At 34.0% G+C, this 19,743-nt stretch overlaps 1 protein-coding gene across 1 annotated transcript; it reads right to left on the bottom strand.

Moving 5' to 3' along the window:
• Positions 1-6,786: 6,786 nt before the first annotated feature.
• On the bottom strand, positions 6,787-16,177 carry LOC137623518 (protein FAM200A-like). The gene is made up of 3 exons (XM_068354352.1): positions 16,091-16,177; positions 14,651-14,810; positions 6,787-7,514 (listed from the first exon to the last, which is right to left on the bottom strand). The coding sequence occupies exons 1-3, from the start codon at positions 16,175-16,177 to the stop codon at positions 6,787-6,789; spliced, it is 975 nt and encodes a 324-aa protein (XP_068210453.1).
• Positions 16,178-19,743: the final 3,566 nt, after the last annotated feature.

Below are 19,743 nucleotides of genomic sequence, written 5' to 3'. Positions count from 1 at the left end.
AAAACCGAATAATGGTAATATTTTACTATATAATATATCAATAATCTGTATTAATTTTTAACTGAAGATTTTATTATTAAAGCGTATAAGTCAAGCTCGACTCTTTGAGAGCTGGCAGGTTTAAATTCGGCAAGAAAAATATTTATATTTCTGTAATACTAAGAAATAAAATTTACATTATATATACAGTAAATATATTATATAAAAGTATTTTAAATTATTTTAGGAATGATCTTCCGAATCGGGTAGTTGAATCAGTGGAACTTCAAAAGTTCAAACTTACTGCAAATGTTTTTTTTTATGTTGAACAGGCTGACATAAGTCTTTTTTTATAGTTTATATATGAAATATCAATTTTAATGTTGTTAATGTTTTTGAAATATTTAATTTTAATTATTCATTACGTCTTGTACCGTTTATTTATTTGATTGTTTCCTTTCCTCACTAGCCTATTTTTCCTTGTTGGAGCCATTGGCCTCATAACAATTTGCTTTTCCAACTAGGGTTGTAGCTTAGCAACTAATAATAAAAATAATAATAATAATAATAATAATTAATAAATTATGACGCAAAATTCTGTTTTGAATAGAAATTTAAATATCTATGAAATCTGTTTCTTTAAAACATTGAAAATATAAAAACAGAAAATTTTCCATCCAATAAAAGATCAATAATACCTCCCCCTGCCCCCTGGATAACAGATGAAATAAAGCGAGACATGAAAGAAAGAGACAGACTGAAAAGTGAGTTAAAAAATCAAACTTTTAACATCCTTCTGAGAGAAAAACAAAGACCTGAAGAAGAGAGTAAACTCAAAGTTAGCGGCAAGCCGTAAGCAGTTTTACAAAAGCGAATATCTGAAAGCTAAAGGCAATGTCTCTGCTACTTGGAAAATAACAAAAAATATGCTATTTAATGGTCAACAAACAGAGAAGAGCTCTATGCTATTGCCAGCAGTAACTGATGTACACTCTAAGGCTGAAACATTCAATGATTTTTTCGCTGAGGTCGGGAAAAAAACTTTCGAAAAACCCAAGAGGAAATTAGGAAATATAATATCTCTACTGAAACAGTACGTAATATTCCAGTTAGAGAATTAGATAGTTTTAAGCCTACTCCTGTTGATTGTAATACTGTCATATTAATTATAAAAAATCTTAAAAACACAAATGCTTTTGGATCTGACGGGATTAGCTTGCGTTTCATTAGGGATGGGTTATATATTATTGCATTTTACCTTACAGTTATACACATCCATAGCCACTAAACAGTATCCGGACTTATGGAAAAATCCCCACGTAATTCCTGTTTTTAAGAGTGGTGATATGGAAAACGTCTCCAATTATCGTCCTATATCTTTGCTACCGGTATTGTCAAAAGTTCTGGAAAAAATTATTGCTATTCAATTAACTGATTTTTTAGAGACAAATGGTCTAATCTCACAAAGTCAACACGGCTTCAGGCCAAAATTATCAACTGAAACGGCTCTATTAAAAGTATCAGATAAGATTTATAATAACATGGATAATAAGAAAGTCTCACTACTCCTTTTACTTGACCTCTCAAAAGCCTTCGATAGCGTGAACCATAATATATTATTTGATAAATGTACATTAAGTATAGATCCACTTTGGTTTATGAATTACCTACATAACAGATCCCAGTCAGTTAGAATGGGTCAAACTGTGTCGTCCCAAAAAACTGTAGAGTTTGGTGTGCCTCAGGGCTCTATTCTTGGCCCAATACTCTTTGCAATTTAAGTCAATGATCTGGTCAAATCACTACCCGGCTGTTTTGTCATCCAATATGCCGACGACACCCAGATCTTAATTGAAGGACATGTAAGTGAAATAGACGAACTAATTCATAGGGCAAAATGCATACTAAAGAAGGCCAAATACTACTTCTTAACTAATGGTTTGCTTCTTAATGAGAAAAAAACACAATTAATTTTTATAGGTTCCCGACAATATATATCAGAAATTGGAGATAATGTACAAATAGATTTTAATGGAAATATGATTAAACCCATGAAAGCTGTAAAAAATCTAGGGGTTTATTTTGACAGATATATGACGTTTGAAACTCATATAGATGAAATTTATAAGAAAGTGATGGGCACTTTAATTTATTTAAATAGAGTAAAAGACTCATTTGATTCCTCTACGCGTAAAATAGTTGTTCAGTCACTGGCTATGAGTATAATCAACTACTGTTTAAGAATTTGGGGAGTAACTGGCTCTACACAAATGAAAAGGGTTCAAAAACTTCAAAACCTTGCCGCCCGAGTGGCTGTTGGTAATGTTAAGAAACATGACCACATATCCCCTTACCTCAAAAAATTAGAATGGTTAAAAATAAAAGACAAATATACCATAGATGTCTGTAATTTGGTATTCAAAACAATACGTAAAATAACTCCTGAATGGTTATACGATTTTCCAACAGTACACGCAGTTGATGGGGTTTCTACTCGACAGCAGGAAAATCTATATGTAGAAAGGGCAAAAACAGAGATAGGCTCCCGCCAGTTTAGAGTTCGAGGCCCAGCATTATACAATAAAGTACCTGGCACAATTAAACAAAAATCCTCTCTCGCTGCTTTTAATGTAAACTTAAAGAAACTAATTTTAAAAGGTCCCGATTAATGTAAGAATGTTATGCTTAATTGCCTTATTAAAAGTGCTTTTGAAGGCACTGCTGTACTTCTATAGATGTTGGAATTAGTTTTAGATAATATTTATGGATAAGATGGCTTTTATTTACAAATTAAGATTTCCTTATAATCTAGTATGCATATTTGATTTCTATGTGTTATTTTAATATGATTTGTACATGACTTGTTTTTAACACAACTTATGTGGTCTATGACAATGTATTTCATTATTCGGCAAGAGTAATTTTTACTCACTATATTCTAAGTAAATACTTTCTGATTTCATGATATTCTTTTATTACTGATGAATTATTTCAATTACAAAGTTTTAGCCGATTTGTTGATTCTTATAACAACTTGTGTATGTCTAAAATAACAAATATTTGAACTATTTGTAAGATGACTTTACTAATTGTAGCCTTATATTTTATGAATACCCAATGTAAATATTGGAAATAAAGAATTATTATTATTATTATACTCTCTCTCTCTCTCTCTCATTCCCTTTATATTCCAGACCTTTCTATGCCAATACTCTCTCTCTCTCTCTCTCTCTCTCTCTCTCTCTCTCTCTCTCTCTCTCTCTCTCTCTCTCTCTCTCATTCCCTTTATATTCCAGACCCTTCTATGCCAATACTCTCTCTCTCTCTCTCTCTCTCTCTCTCTCTCTCTCTCTCTCTCTCTCTCTCTCTCTCTCTCTCTTTATATTCCAGACCTTTCTATGCCAATACTCTCTCTCTCTCTCTCTCTCTCTCTCTCTCTCTCTCTCTCTCTCTCTCTCTCTCTCTCTCTTTATATTCCAGACCTTTCTATGCCAATACTCTCTCTCTCTCTCTCTCTCTCTCTCTCTCTCTCTCTCTCTCTCTCTCTCTCTACCCCAGACCCTTCTCTACTTCCGCCTAAGCATAGTTGCCAAGTAGGAATTTATCTGTAATTTTGAGTATTACATTATCTGTTCAATTATGTCAATACATTCCCTAATTTGTAATATCCTAAACTTAACAATAAACTATAAAATAATTCTAATTTCTATTGATGTATTTTGAAAATGATTAATCTTTTTGTTTCTGGCTTCCAACGCTAAGAGAAGAGAGACAGAGAATCTTCCAGAGAAATCTGACAGTTATTTGTAGGCCTACGCTCTAATTCACTGCCTACCCAGGCTTCATTGTAATATAGAGTAATAGAATATAATATCATATATACGTGTATAAAAGTAAATATAGTGTATACATGTGTGTATACCTGTGTATATACTATTTATATACATATATACATGTATGTCTATATCTAATGTATACAACCATATATATGTATATATATATATATATATATATATATATATATATATATATACAGTAGATATAGTTTAATATATATATATATATATACAGTAGATATAGTTTAATATATATATATATATATATATATATATATATATATATATATATATAAATATATATATATATATATATATATATATATATATATATATATATATATATATATATATGTATGTATGTATCTATATCTATATCTATCTATCTATCTATCTATATATATATATATATATATATATATATATATATATATATATATATATATATATATATATATATATAATGATTTGTACTGACATATTGATAACCGCGGGCCATCCGGGTAACTGAGCAGTCTCGTAACTTCCCGCACGTGGCGCAGTGAAAACAAACCACACTTTAACGTGGTGCTGCATGAACGGTCGTCTGTTAAAGCTAAATTATTCGCCATTATGCCATCATCATGTGTTATTTTCAACTGCAAGAATCACAATATGATGCAAGGAAAGATGTTGCATTTTTACAAGTTCCCCAGTCGTAGCAGAAGCCCGGATAGGAGGGATAAGTGGCTTGCAGCATGCCAGCAAATGAATCCAAATGGACACAAATGGTCCCTACTAAAGAGTCGGGTTATTTGTAGTGAACACTTTATCTCAGGTATTTATGAAATTTAACATATTTTAATAAAACTTACCATTCTGATGGTTGGTGTTCCAACAGTATGTCTATTGGTGTTCATTATGAATTTATATTAAATTGCCAAAATACAGATAAACCCAACATGACTGAGAAAGAACACCCAGACTACATTCCATGCATACTGCCTTTCAAGAAAGACAGCTATGCCAAAGCCAAACGACAACTTGAGAGGTATGAGCGAAATGACAAGAGAAGGCGATTGGTTTATGAGGCCAGCAGTAATACACCTTACACTTGTGTGCTGTAAACAGTTCAAAATAATTATTGTTTATCATCATTTTTAACTTGCAAGTGTCGCTAGAAGTTAGAACAGTTGTATTTTATATCTTATTACTCAGCTGAAGCATTTAACTTTATATTGTAACGCGTTTTAGCAGCTCCATCCAAAGAATTAACGTAATCGTAAGCCATTGCTCTGGTTTGTTTTCACTTCGCTTGATTCCCGCGCTAGCGGTTACGTCATCGATGACGTCAGCCCGCGATTATGAATACTCAATTACTACTCATAAATGAACATATATAAAATCAAATCTGTCTTAATTATCAACCTATCATGATTCCTTCAAAAGAAATAATTTATTAATTACAAAATGCATACTTGAATCTCTATTACTCATAGACTCATGAATCTCATGACTCACAATACTCACACAAGAGACATCGAGAAATTTCTACAACACTAAAACATTATTTCGAACATTTATTCATTATTCAATTTAAAATCTATTCAGATAATTTCTATATGAAACATTTACCTTAGAATGATTTCATGCAACATTTAAAACCATATTATTGGATGTTATAAAGTCTGCAATGTTAATATTGCAATAAATTAAGATGAATTAAATATGTCGTTGGCAACTTTCCCGAGTGGCAACGTTGCAACTCGCTGTCTTCCATAACGGAAAAGTCTAGAAATCTTTTGATATTATTTATGTATATTTTGTAGGCTGAGTGTTTTTATACTTTATATATAATATATCTATTTTGATGTTACTGTTTTTTAAATATTTAATTTTAATTGTTAATCATTTCTCATATAGCTTATTTCCTTTCCTCACTGGGCTATTTTTCCCTGGTGGAGCACTTGGGCTGAAGAAGAAGAATAATAATAATAATAATAATAATAATAATATTAATAATAATAATAAAAATAATAATAATAATACGAATAATAATAATAATAATAATAATAATAATAATAATAATAACAATAACAATAATAATAATAATAATAATAAAAATAATAATAATAATATAATAATAAAAATAATAATAATATAATAAAAATAATAATAATAACAATAATAATAATAATAATAATAATAATAATAATAAGAATAATGATAATAATAATAATAATAATATAATAGTACTATCATAATATTATAAATAAATATAATACAATTATTTTGTAGCCTACAAAATATACACAAATATTCTCTAAATGGATTTTTTTTAAATTGCATGATATATTGAATGTTCAATTTCGTAATAGCTGGTGAAAATATTTTATAAGATAAAAAATAATATGAAATATTAGAATTTATCCATAACAAATAAACAGATCTTGAAGCATTTAGGCTTATATAAATAAGAAATGATTTAAATATATATAAAAAACAATATTTTTAACGGAAATTTCTTCATCATTTTTTATATATTGTTTTAGTGACAACTATTTCAAAATGAAAAAAATATAGTTTTATATAGTAATTAAGAAAAGTATTCACGTGTCAATGTTTGTAATTTTTAATAAATATATTTAGATGAATATGAATATGTTTAATTGTGAATACATGTTAATTACATAATTTATTAATGTAATATTATGATGTATATACAATATTATGAATTGTAAATGTGTATTTCTTGATAAAACAAATGCTTAGGGAAGCTCTCTCTCTCTCTCTCTCTCTAGGGCAGTGGTTCCCAACCTTTTTCAGCTTGTTACCCAATTTAGCATACCACATTAAGCATGTTACCCCTTTCACAAAATGTTGTCAACATTTATATATATATGGCTAAACTAAAACACTAGAGATAATTTCTTTTATTTATTGTATTAGTACATTTTGCATCTCTAATGACTTACCAAAGATGTCAAGAGCATCAGTGAGATGGTTGGAGTTGCATATTTGAAGCTAGTTGAGGAATTCTTGGTTTCGTGGTTGAAAGCGCCAGCCTGGCATCGTTTGCAACATTCAAGCGAGTCCTCTTTTTTGTTTTCATCCCCAGCACAGTTGAGAACCCCTTCTCGCACAGATACGTTGTTGAGAATGATACCAACAACTTCAAGGCTCTCTTGGACAGAGTTGGCGAGTCGGCTAGTCGTGAAATCCAAAAGGAATCTGCATTTTGGTTTTGGAATTCGATTTTCAAGGCTTCATTGGCTCGCATTGTGATCCACTCCTCCTTTCCAGGGAAATCATCATCATGAATGGCCTCATCAGGTACAGAGAAGGGATGAATGATCCACTGAAGACTGGCTGTTTCTTGGTCACTCTCTGGAAAGTAGTGATGCATGCTTGTTTCAAGCCCCTTCAAATGGTCGCTCATCTCTTTGTTGATGGTCTGTAGAAGAGATCCAGTCTCATGACTATTCTCCTCAATAAACTGGTCTAGGGTGGGGAACTGGGCGATCACTCCTTTCTCCAAGCGCCGAATCCAGAGTCTCAGTTTCGCCAGAAATGCAGCCACAGTGTGACGGGCATCAATGACAGTCGTGTTTCGGCCCTGGAGTTGCAGATTACCACTGTTCAGCACCGCAAATATGTCAGCCAAGTAACAAAGTCGAGCAAGCCACTCCTTATCAGTGAACTTGGTAGCAAAAGGAGATCCTTTTTGTTCCAGAAATTCCTGAATAGAGCATCTTGTAGCGCGAGACTATAGTGAACGTACGCAGCCTCGCATACTCCGCTAATGCTAGCAAAACCATTGAAAACGTAAGAACCACGCATACATTATATTATACAAAATTAATAACACAAAATCACAGTAACAGTGGGTAAATACTAAGTATAAACTGCACAGGGCAGTACACATACATACCTGAGGTATGTATGTATTTCTGAGGTAGTAGGTTGGCCAGGGCACCAGCCGCCCGTTGAGATACTACCACTAGAGAGGTATTGGATCCTTTGACTGGCCAGACAGTATTGCATTGGACCCCTCTCTCTAGTCACGGCTTATTTTTTCTTTGCCTACACTTACACAGAATAGTCTGGCCTATTCTTTACATATTCTCGTCTTTCCTCATACCTCTGACAACAATGAGATACTTAACACTTCTTCACCCAAGGGGTTAATTACTGCACTGCAATTTGTTCAGTGTACTTTCCTCTTGGTAAGGGTAGAAGAGACTCTTTAGCTATGGTAAGCAGCTCTTCTAGGAGAAGGACACTCCAAAATTAAACCATTGTCCTCTAGTCTTGGGTAGTGCCATAGCCTCTGTACCATGGTCTTCCACTGTCTTGGGTTAGAGTTCTCTTGCTTGAGGTTACACTCGGGCACACTATTCTATCTTATTTTTTTTTCTTCCTCTTGTTTTTTTGAAATGGTGTGTTGGGCAGGCTTAATAGATGGGCCATGGATGCCTGGTGGTTTATCAAGAGGTTGTCTTTTCCTTTTTCCCGATTTTTTCTTCTCAAAACCATCCTTACTGTCCTCCCTTCAGTTGAAGTGGCTATCCTGGAGGGTATTTAGCCTTGCATGGTGTATCGGCTCCTCCATGTTGACCAGTTTTTCCGACTTTTTACTATAGTCTATGGATATCATCAATCACTTTTATTATTATTCTGTACATATTGTTTTTGTTTTAATTCTTGTTAATCTAGTTTTTAAGTATGATGTCTCTTTTTTATTTCTATTAATTCTTATGCTGTCTGGAGACATTGAGCGAAATCCGGGACCAGTACGTCCTAGATTTCGTCAATGTCGTCTTCTGTATTGCAATATTCGTGGTCTTCATGCAAATATCCGAGACCTTACAGTTGCGTCCAGACAGTATGATATTCTTTTGTGCTCAGAAACTTTGGTTTCTAATATGAGGCACTCATCTGAGCTCCTTATAACTGGTTTTAAGAAGCCAATAATGCTGAAACGTGATTCCATTCCTAGGGCCAGGGGAATGGCGGTGTATATTAGGACCGAGTACCCTGCTTCTCATAAGTCCTGCTATCAATGTGGATGTCATGAGATTCAGGTAATAAAAGTTTGTGGCAGGCATAACAACTTTTATTTGTGTTCAATCTACCGGAATCCAGACTTGGATGATTCTATCTTCGATTGTCTTCTTACCATTATGGCTAAGATACAAGAAGATGATAGAAAGGCTTCGTTTGTCTTTGTTGGTGATTTTAATGCTCACCATAGGGAGTGGTTGAGTTCTATCTCTCCTACCGATCGCCATGGCTTAAGAGCTTTAGACTTTGCCTCGGAATCAGGCTGTGAGCAAATCATAAATGAAGCTACTCACAGGTCTGGTAATTGCTTGGACCTCGTATACACTGACTCCCCTGGCGTTATAACTAGTAAGGTTGGTTCTCCAGTCGGGACTTCTGATCATGCCTTGATTTCATTATTAGTGAAGACTGAGCAGCCTGTCCCTGATATATCATATTCTTGTAAAATTTATATGAAATCCCAAGCAGACTGGAATGGGATTTTGCATGATCTTTTGTGCTTGAATTGGTCACAATTATATAATAGTGTAGATCCTGTTGTCCCTTTGAATGAGAATCTAGTCAATATAATTGATAGGCGTATCCCTTCTCGTGTGCTAAGGTACCGAGTGAAGGACAAACCGTGGTTCAATGATGATTGTAGACGTGCTTATTTGGAGAAGCAGGAGGCCTATCACCTTTGGAAGAGTAACAGATCAGATTTGACCTGGAACAACTATACTCAGCTTCGAGCTTTTGCTCAGAGACTTTATGCCTCAACTGAAAAGGAGTACAATTTAATCATAAAAGAAACCCTCTCTGGTACAACTCAGGAACATAAATGGTGGTCTACCCTTAAATCTGCACTCTTTGGTGTAGATGCAACAGTTCCTCCTTTACTTAAACCAGATGGCTCAGTCACTCACTGTCCAAAGGAAAAGGCAACCCTTTTGGCTGATGTTTTTGACAGTAAGCAGAGTAATGAAAAACTTGAACTTCCTCATTCCTGTTTTCCTGAGGCTAAACTAACTAGTTTAGCTTTTCGATCTCGTGAGATTAAAGCTCTGTTGATGGACCTTGATGCTTATGGAGGTTCAGACCCTAATGGTATTTTTCCTTTGTTTTTCATAAAGACAGCAGATTTCTTAGCTCCAAAGTTATCTGTTATTTTACGCAAGTTAGCAAGAAGAGGAGCTTTTAGCACTTGTTGGAGAATTGGTAATGTTACTCCTCTATGTAAATGTGTTTGTGGTAGCTCAAGTCCCACTGATTACCGCCCAATTTCCATAACTCCCATATTATCTAAAGTTTTTGAACGTCTTCTGGCAAAACGTCTTAATAGGTTTGCTGAAAGTAATTATCTATTCCCTAGTTTGCAATTTGGTTTTCGGAAAGGCCTTGGAGCATGTGATGCCCTTCTTACAATCTCTAATGCAGTACAGAAATCCCTTGATTGTGGTCGGGAAGTTCGTATGATTGGCCTTGATTTTAGTGCTGCCTTTGACCGTGTTAATCATGAGGCCCTTGTTTTCAAACTGAAACAGTTGGGAGTGGGTGGGTCGTTTCTTAGCATTATTATTGATTTTTTAAGTAGTAGATCTCAAAGAGTTGTTGTTGATGGGCACCATAGTGAGTATAGGAATGTGATATCCGGTGTTCCACAGGGTAGTGTTCTTGGCCCATTACTTTTCATACTATATACACATGACATGTGGTTTGGCCTAGAAAATAAGCTTGTTGCATATGCAGATGATGCTACTCTCTTTGCATCAATTCCATCCCCTGAATGTAGATCTGGGGTTGGTGAATCCCTTAATAGAGATTTAGCTAAAATTAGTGCATGGTGCAAATTATGGGGTATGAAGTTGAATCCTAACAAAACTCAAAGTATGATTGTAAGTAGGTCAAGGACGGTGGCTCCTCAGCATCCGGATCTCAGTATTGATAATGTTTCTTTAAATTTGTATGACTCTTTCAAAATTTTAGGTGTGATTCTTGACAGCAAATTTACTTTTGAGAAACATATAAGGTCTGTGTCTTCTTCAATTGCACAAAAAATTGGCTTATTGAGAAAGTCTTTTAAGATATTCGGTGATCAATCTATTCTGAAGAAGTGTTTTAATTCTTTTATTCTACCTTGTTTTGAGTATTGTTCTCCTGTCTGGTCTTCAGCTGCTGATTCTCATCTTAATTTGTTGGACAGAAACTTACGGTCTATTAAATTTCTTATTCCTGATCTAGATATTAATCTCTGGCACCGTCGATCAATTAGTTCATTATGCATGTTGCATAAGATTTTTCATAACTCTGACCATCCTTTACATTCAGATCTCCCTGGACAATTCTATCCTGTTCGTAATACTAGGCAGGCAGTTAATTCTAATAGCCAGGCCTTCTCCATCATAAGACTCAATACTACGCAGTACTCAAGAAGTTTTATTCCAGCTGTTACCAAGTTGTGGAATGATCTTCCTAATCGGGTTGTTGAATCAGTAGAACTTCAAAAGTTCAAAGTTGGAGCAAATGCTTTTTTGTTGACCAGGCGGACATGAGTCTTTTTATAGTTTATATATGACATATTTGTTGTTGACGTTGTTAATAGTTTATATATGATATATCTCTTTTGACATTACTTTTTTTGAATGATTTATTGTTAATTTGTTCTCTTCAGTTATTTATTTCCTTTCCTCACTGGGCTATTTTTCCCTATTGGAGCCCCTGGGCTTATAGCATCTTGCTTTTCCAATTAGGGTTGTAGCTTGGATAGTAATAATAATAATAATAATACCTGCTCATGTCCACCTCGGCTGATGCTCACAGAGAAACTGGCAGTGTGAAATAGAGGCAGACTCGGGCAGTGAGTGACGCGTACTGGACTCGTCGATGAGTCATCGGGGTTACTGAGTGACTTGTGTCCTGAAGCATACTTGTGAAAATACTTTTCGGTTACCACACACTTAGCTATATATTTTTTCTTTTCTAATACTGTATATTAGTTTTTGATATTTATTGTTATTGGGTTTAGCTTTGTTACTTACTTATAATAGGTTTACTTTACAACTTAAAATACTAAGACTAAGTTAACATTAATCCTAATACCAATGCTTACTTGATTATCAGAATTCTTAACATTTTTCTGTCACCCCTCCATTACCCCCGAAAAATTGCTAAATTACCCCCAGGGGGTAATTTACCCCCAGGTTGGGAACCAATGCTTTAGTGGCTGCAACCTCACCGTCCTTTTGAGCTTAGGATGGGGAGTTTGGGTAGAGCCTATGGGTCTACCTGCAGAGTCATCAGCAGCCATTGTCTGGCCCTCCCTGGTCCAAGCTTGGATGGAGAGAGCGCTTTGGCATTGCCCTGCTTGCTAGGGCAATGTCACTGTCCCTTGCTTCTGTCATTCATGCGCGGCCTTTAAACCTTTAAACTACAGAGAAGTGTATTTGAATTGCCCTTGCACTGTAGATGAAGGTTTCTTATGTGAACTATTATTATTAAAAACAAACTATTGCCCAACATAAATTAATCTTTAAGACTTTTATAAGACATTCGGTACCTATGACAAACCTTGTTTACTTGCAATTGTTTTTCTGTTCCAATGAGAGTCTGCAATAAGCCATCAATCTAATAATACTGTCCTATCTCCTTTACTAAAAAGATAAAATAAATGTAAGCAGACTCAGCTTCCCCCATATATTTCATGACTGAGGCGACAATCCATTTAATAAAAAGGATGATCCATTCATCAAACTGAACAAATTCTAAAGGAAGTCTTAAGTGTTTTTTTTTTTTTTTTCGTTTCTTTCATCTACGAGGTTAGTTTTAAATCACAGCTTTTTCTCAAAACCTACACTGGAGATGACAAAAAGCTCAAGTACAATTACACACTAGAGTGGTTTACTACGATATGTACACTTATGTAATGAAATAGAATGGCATAACCATCTCTAAAGAAACCCTTTTGGGGGAAAATATTACATGTCGAGTCGTTTTTTAAACCAACCACAACACACATACATCTTAAATGCAGCCATAAATATCCAGCATAATTGCACAACGAGAAAACCATTACTTGTGGAGAAGAATGAAATATTCTAGCCATCAGGACACTTAACCTTCCTTAGAACTGAGTGGTTTGAATACAGCAAAAGGCGTACTGCAGCTAATGGCCGAAAAAAAGGCCAGGAAGGGAAATATACGATTACAGTGTACTTAAGCTACTCACCTCCCTTTACTTGCCTCAAGAAGCAAGTTTTTTATTACCTAAAAGAAGAAATATTTTTCATCTACTCATGTTATTTTCCACAGAACCCAGCCACAATTGGGATAAGATTTGTGTCCCTCGTGTTTACCATTGTACTTGTTTTTCCGCACTTGAAAGTAGCAACATAATAACAATTTGTTGCTTTTGGGTGGAAAAATAATGCGAGTACATATAATTTCGGGGGAAAATAAGCATAAACAAAGCCATGACAAAATTAATATCACAAATTTTGAAATTAATTTGCTTTTTTCCTAGGTATACAAACCTTTGTCCTTTAGTAGGGGTAAGATCCTGGCGGAAGCATTTCGCCAGAATCTTACCCCACCTACTAAAGGACGAGGGTTTCTATTCGTATAAAAACAAACAACAACTATGCTGTTTAAATAGGGACATTACACTAACTCCATTTTTAAACTGCCAAGCAATTAATATCAATAACTTGAAAGAATAAACACAACGAGATTAGACCAGAATTTCATGTGACCCGAATATCATGCATGAGAACTTGAAGTTCCGTCGAATGAGGTCACATCACTCGATCCCTAAAGGGAGATTTAAGAAGTTATTTTCCACATGAGAGATCCTTTAAAAGATGCGGGGCACAAAAAATTTAATCAGGCTAAATATCAGTTCGTGTACTCTTAAAAATGCTTATTTGTTTTTAGCACAATCTACATCCCAACTTTAGATATTATAAAAAGATGTAGTTAAATCTTAATGCATCGATTTGTGCATTATTCAGGACAACTCTATTGACATGATTTTAACGTATATCTACACTTGCATATACTGGAATACGGTAGGTTTACACTTAACATTGCGTAAATCATAATAAATATGGATGATTATGGAAAGCATCATCACTTCATGAATACTAAACGCAATACAACAAATCAAAGGGGTTCAATGCAAAGTTCTTCCTGATACAAAAATAGCATCAACCCTGAATAACCTAATGACCATATGGGAGATCATACCAGCAGTGACCACTGGAGTTTTTGAGATCACGTTGTTTCTGAAATCTTTTAGAAGATTGCAGACTAAATTGGGCCAAGTTAGCAGTCACAACTTACAGTATAATCTATGCCACATATGTTCGTACACGCATGTCGCTACAATACTAGCTTGAGATACTTCGATTTTACAAAGAGTATATATATATATATATATATATATATATATATCCTATATATATATATATATATATATATATATATATATATATATGTATATATATATATATATATCCTATATATATATATATATATATATATATATATCAAGGAAAAATTTGTAGGTAAAATGCTTAAATATAAAACAAAATCAGTTGATGTGACAAAAATTTATACAAAATAAAGTCGAAAGTTGAAAAGATGAAAAGCAAGCTTGTATAGAATATACAAAATATCTGGAAAAAAAAAAGAGACAAAAATGAAATATCAATCAAGCCTATGTGACAACCTTGCAAAAAGTGAAGCTCCTGTGAATTACATAAAAAATACTTTAATTAACAATGCCATTAAAAAAACTCAAAGAAATATTAAGTTACCGAAGTATTTAACATCTAATTTGTATATCAAACTGACATAAATATCATACGTAAACAAGTTCATACAGTGGTTTTCATTACCATCTAATATAGCTCTAAATATCCAATGTTCCTTTAACAAAAACTGTAAAATAACCAACAGCCCAATAAAAGCAAATCTCTAACAAGAAAAAGAGATAAGACAATAAAAACAAAATCAACGTCAACAACAATTCATAAAACCACCAGAACAACAACAATAACGAATCTCATAAAGTGGGGTGAGCATAAAGAAAGCAACAATCAAAGTAGAGACCCTGATAAGCAACAACACAAACATAAACAACAACAACAAGCATGAAATCCCCTTGGCGTTAAGGCCATTCCCATCACGTCCTGTAGAATTTCCTAGAGATAAAAATGGAAGTTGGAGAATAATATACCTAAAATGGAATTGCAACCCATTGCAATATATAAGTTCATAAGTTTGGCAACGAGTTTCGGTCAGACGTAAAATAGTGAAATGAGTTGCATATGCCAAAGTTCATGAATATCATTAGGTCTGAATTCCTATTTCTGAATAGGATTTACTGATGCCATACGACTTCCTCCCTACGATAAGAGAGAGAGAGAGAGAGAGAGAGAGAGAGAGAGAGAGAGAGAGAGAGAGATCACCTCTACACATCCTTTTCTATGTATCTACTCCTGTATAATAGACGCGCGAAAGTGCATGCAATGTAAGATGAAAATTCCATATGCTGCTTATAAGCCTGCTTTACAAGTTTGTGAATATATATATATATATATATATATATATATATATATATATATATATATATATATATATATATATATATATATATATATATATATATATATATATATACGTCCGTTATTCACTTAACGAGGTTATACATAGAATGAGTTGCCTCAATTTTCTTCTATCCTTCACTGTCTTTATCAGGTCAAAGTCTATTTATCTCATAATTCTACGATTTACAGGACATTTATATAGGTCTCCGTCTTGCCACTTTAATATCTACATCTTTCCTGACTACAAGTTTCTCAACCCTTCTCAACACATGTCCGGCAATGTCACTGTCTGAGCCTTCAGCTTTTTCATCCAGTTTTGGACACAGCATCTGGACACCGTTCCTTTTCGTAAAACAATCTTCCCAACGTACTGACATTCAAAGGTCACACCTTATAAGAATCTCTTCAATTTTCCTTTTCGGTGCCCATGTTTCTGCTACATAGATTAGTTCGGGCTTTACGTAGTCAACAGGGGTACTAAAATACTGTATATATAATTCTCCTATAGCCTGACACACACACTTTCCAATTCATTCATACTACAGCCAACCTCTCTCTCTCTCTCTCTCTCTCTCTCTCTCTCTCTCTCTCTCTGTCTCAGCTATCTTCACAGTTCAGTATGCTTCAGAGGTAACAGAAATTCTGTACCTCTTTCAAAAGCTCCCCATTTATCACAACATAGTTCCCAACTCTGCTGTCTTTCCAGTCTGCTCTTGCTAATGCATTTAGGGACATCTAAAATCTACCTCTCTTTATATATATATATATATATATATATATATATATATATATATATATATATACATATATATACATATATATATACATATATATGTATGTATGTATAAAGATTGACAAACATCTACTTATTTATCTATCTATCTATCTATCTATCTATCTATCTACCGCGTGTGTATAGACCTCTATGGCACCAAGTTATTGGTTAATTGACCATATCAACCATCGTCTACGACAGGCCACAATCGACTAACTACCGAATGACCATAAAGCTAAAAAGAAGCCGTTTCCTTACCTTTAAGCTATTAAATTTCCATATTCTGCATTATAATGATCATCAATGGATATCTACAAATAATTTCTTTATCTTTGTATATATCTTATAATGCAGGTCTTATGCAACACCCTAATTAATCTACCGTCTCTTAATTTTACAACCTTAAGCACCTAATTCGGCAATACTTTACAAGCCAAAATTAATTGAGTGATGGGTCCAAACAATATTACTGAATAACAAGCAATACGTTTATTATTAAACTGCTCCAATAATATAATCTTAAACAAGAAATATTAACTGAAATAATTAGAATGTGCAATCAAGAGATTTCTGACCGCCAACAATGAAGATTGTCAACATTTTAATCAATACGGACCAAGCTTTCCCTATTTCATATGTTGACCGTGAATGAATATACTGTACTGTACAGGAACAATAATAACCAGAATCTCGACCTTGATCCTGATCATCTCCAAAATAAACGGGTTATTCCGGTAAACAATACATATCCATGGTTAAAATTTGTTGAAAAACCGGCAAGATTTTTTACGTAATCCCGCTAATAAACAAACAAATAAATAAACGCAGGTCATTTTATAACCCCTTGGCAGAGGTAATAATAAAGAGAAGTTCCAAGAAATATGAGGCGTACCCAACTTCCCACCAAACTCGATTTATTACCGTTAAACAGGTCAAACATCTTAGTCTTTTGAAGTGGAAGCCAAAGTCCACAGAAACTTTATTGAACGAGATTAACTTAAGAGGCTAATGTTGTGAAAATATTTCTCTCTTGGGTAAGGAAGGGCGTGACTCCTGCAGATCAGAAATTTACTATGCAATAATAAAGAACGAATCACTGATAAGATTTAATGTCAGGAAATTCTGAAAATCTGAATCTTTTCATATATTCTTATATATACACCCTCAACTCCCTTGAGCGTTTCAACCATAATTTTTAATCAGAGGTTACCTAAAGAGTAACTATAAATATTATAGATACTGAAAAAGGCAATATACTAAATTCTCACTTGTTATGACCTATACCTAATGCATATATAAATCACGGGAATTTAGTGGTTATAAAATCTTATATTGGATAGAAAAATCTGGAGGGTATACGATAGATAACTTTTTAACAAATGATCTTAATAAAAGACAAAAACGGAATATCTTTTTAAATAAAAAGGCCCCGAATACGCTGATATGGGAAGGCAAAACACTTCCATTCAAAATCTTTCTAAAAAAAAATCATAATTCTGACCATGCTTTGCATTCGGATCTTCACAGGCTGTACCTTCCTGTACGTAGTACTAAGTATGCCGTTAGTTTTTGTGTCTTGCCTTCTCCATCATAAGCCTAAATACCGCACAGTATTCAAATAGATTTATTCCAGCTGTGACCACATTGCGTAATGATCTCCCCAATACAGCAGTTGAATCAGTGGAACTTCAAAAGTGCAAACTTGCAACGAATATATTAATGTTGAACAGGCTGACATAAATATTTCTTCATAGTTTATATATGACATAAGTTTTAAAGTTATTACAGATGCTAAGATCTTTTATATTCTTTATTCCTTACTTGTCATATTGTTTATTCATTTCCATTCCTCGCGGGGCCATTTTTCATATTGGAGCTCTTGGCCTTTTAACATCCTGCTGTTCCAACTAGGGTTATAGCTTGGCTAATCTCTCTCTCTCTCTCTCTCTCTCTCTCTCTCTCTCTCTCTCTCTCATATATATATATATATATATATATATCCCGGTCATGGTCAGCACTCCCCGTCCCTCTGGTAAGGGAGAAAGGGAGTAGTCATACCCTGGCGAGAGGGAAGTGCATGTGTGTCCCTCTCTTTCTAGAATTTTAGTCATCATCGTGTAAAATAGTAATAATAACAACAACAACAACAACAACAACAACAATAATAATAATAATAATAATAATAATAATAATAATAATAATAATAATAATAATAACAAAACTGATGCCAAGTCTTTTTAATGTAAAAAAGGCAAAGACAATTGAACCCCTATATCGGAGAATACTAAAAGCATCTACAACCACCTGAAACTCTAGAGTAACAGATATGTCTTTATGGCTTAACTATATGTAACAAAGGCTAATTAACATCAGATTGATTAAAGGTTATTTTAGTAAAAATTGGCAATAATACTCAACTCGGATACTAATCCATTAATTTTCATTTCAACACCAATCTAACTTAATATACATCCAGCTTTTTTAATTCATATTCGTTGATGTATGTGGTTATGCATCTCAGGTCACTTCGTCACGTTTTAAAAGCTTCAATATATTGGACTGATGATTTATTGAGGAATTTTGGTCATGGTGCCCGGTGCTAGAATCAGGGAGTCCTTTCATGTTTACGTGCAATAGTTGGAAAACCTGGAGATTATTGATATAAAAGTTAAGGAAACAGCTAACGACTATGAAGTGGGGTCAGCTTAGGGTTGATGGGATTGGATTGGCTTTATGAAATTGAAACTAAAGGCTCACGCTAGGGCCTATGAGGCTCTTCAGCGCACATATGCAAGGGGCGTAAAACAAGAATTTGTAGTATGAGAAAACACTTACGGGGTTGGACAGCAAAATGGAAGAAAGGAAGATTGAACGGAATTGCATTAGACGGCTAAAAAGTGGGTACAGCTACGGACCAATGGGCTATTGCAAAGAACATTTACAATTACTTACAGGGCACCGCATGAAGGATCACTGACGGCTTATCACTGTCAGGAGGAGTGTCTATGATCTTACCGACTTATCATAGCAAATAGTAAGCGAAGAGAACATTCAAATACCATTATCTAAGTTAATGGAATCGGCTGCACCAGATCAGTTTCCTGGAGAAATTGAGCATCGCAATTTAGTGAACCTGAGAGATAGTGGCCTTCATGATGGCCAAAATGAAGCGAGGAGAACCAGAAGCTATTATAAACGTCATGTGATTGACGCTAATGGGATGGTCAGAGGATGCCACTGGCACCAATTCCGCCAATGAAGGAGGAGGGACACAAAAAAATCACAAGACTTTGTTATAAAATATAATAAATTTCAATAAAAACGAGATTCTATTTCGAAATGAGGAGAATATTGTTACTCTATAGATACAACGAAACACAAATTTGGCAGTTTTTTTATATTTTTTACTTATTCCAAGATAGGTTTAACTCTTCTAGTTGTTTGTTGATCTACTATTTTCCGATATTTCCTTTTCAATACAGTTAAGGTAACTTTACGCACAGTCTTCATCAACCTTAGGAAAATT

The sequence above is a fragment of the Palaemon carinicauda genome, chromosome 30 (assembly GCF_036898095.1).
Source record: "Palaemon carinicauda isolate YSFRI2023 chromosome 30, ASM3689809v2, whole genome shotgun sequence".
NCBI classification, from domain to species: domain Eukaryota; kingdom Metazoa; phylum Arthropoda; class Malacostraca; order Decapoda; family Palaemonidae; genus Palaemon; species Palaemon carinicauda.
Note: the sequence above shows the minus strand (reverse complement) of the source record. Positions and strands in the feature narration are given on the sequence as shown.

What these genes read in the sequence shown, in the direction of transcription:
- LOC137623518 (XM_068354352.1), bottom strand. Translation starts at nt 16,177, where the DNA reads ATGTCCCTAAATGCATTAGCAAGAGCAGACTGGAAAGACAGCAGAGTT. An exon ending in ATGGGGAGCTTTTGAAAGAG is followed by an intron (nt 14,811 to 16,090) that starts GTACAGAATTTC and finishes TTTTCTTGTTAG; the next exon opens with AGATTTGCTTTTATTGGGCT. An exon ending in ATTAGATGTTAAATACTTCG is followed by an intron (nt 7,515 to 14,650) that starts GTAACTTAATAT and finishes TGGAACAAAAAG; the next exon opens with GATCTCCTTTTGCTACCAAG.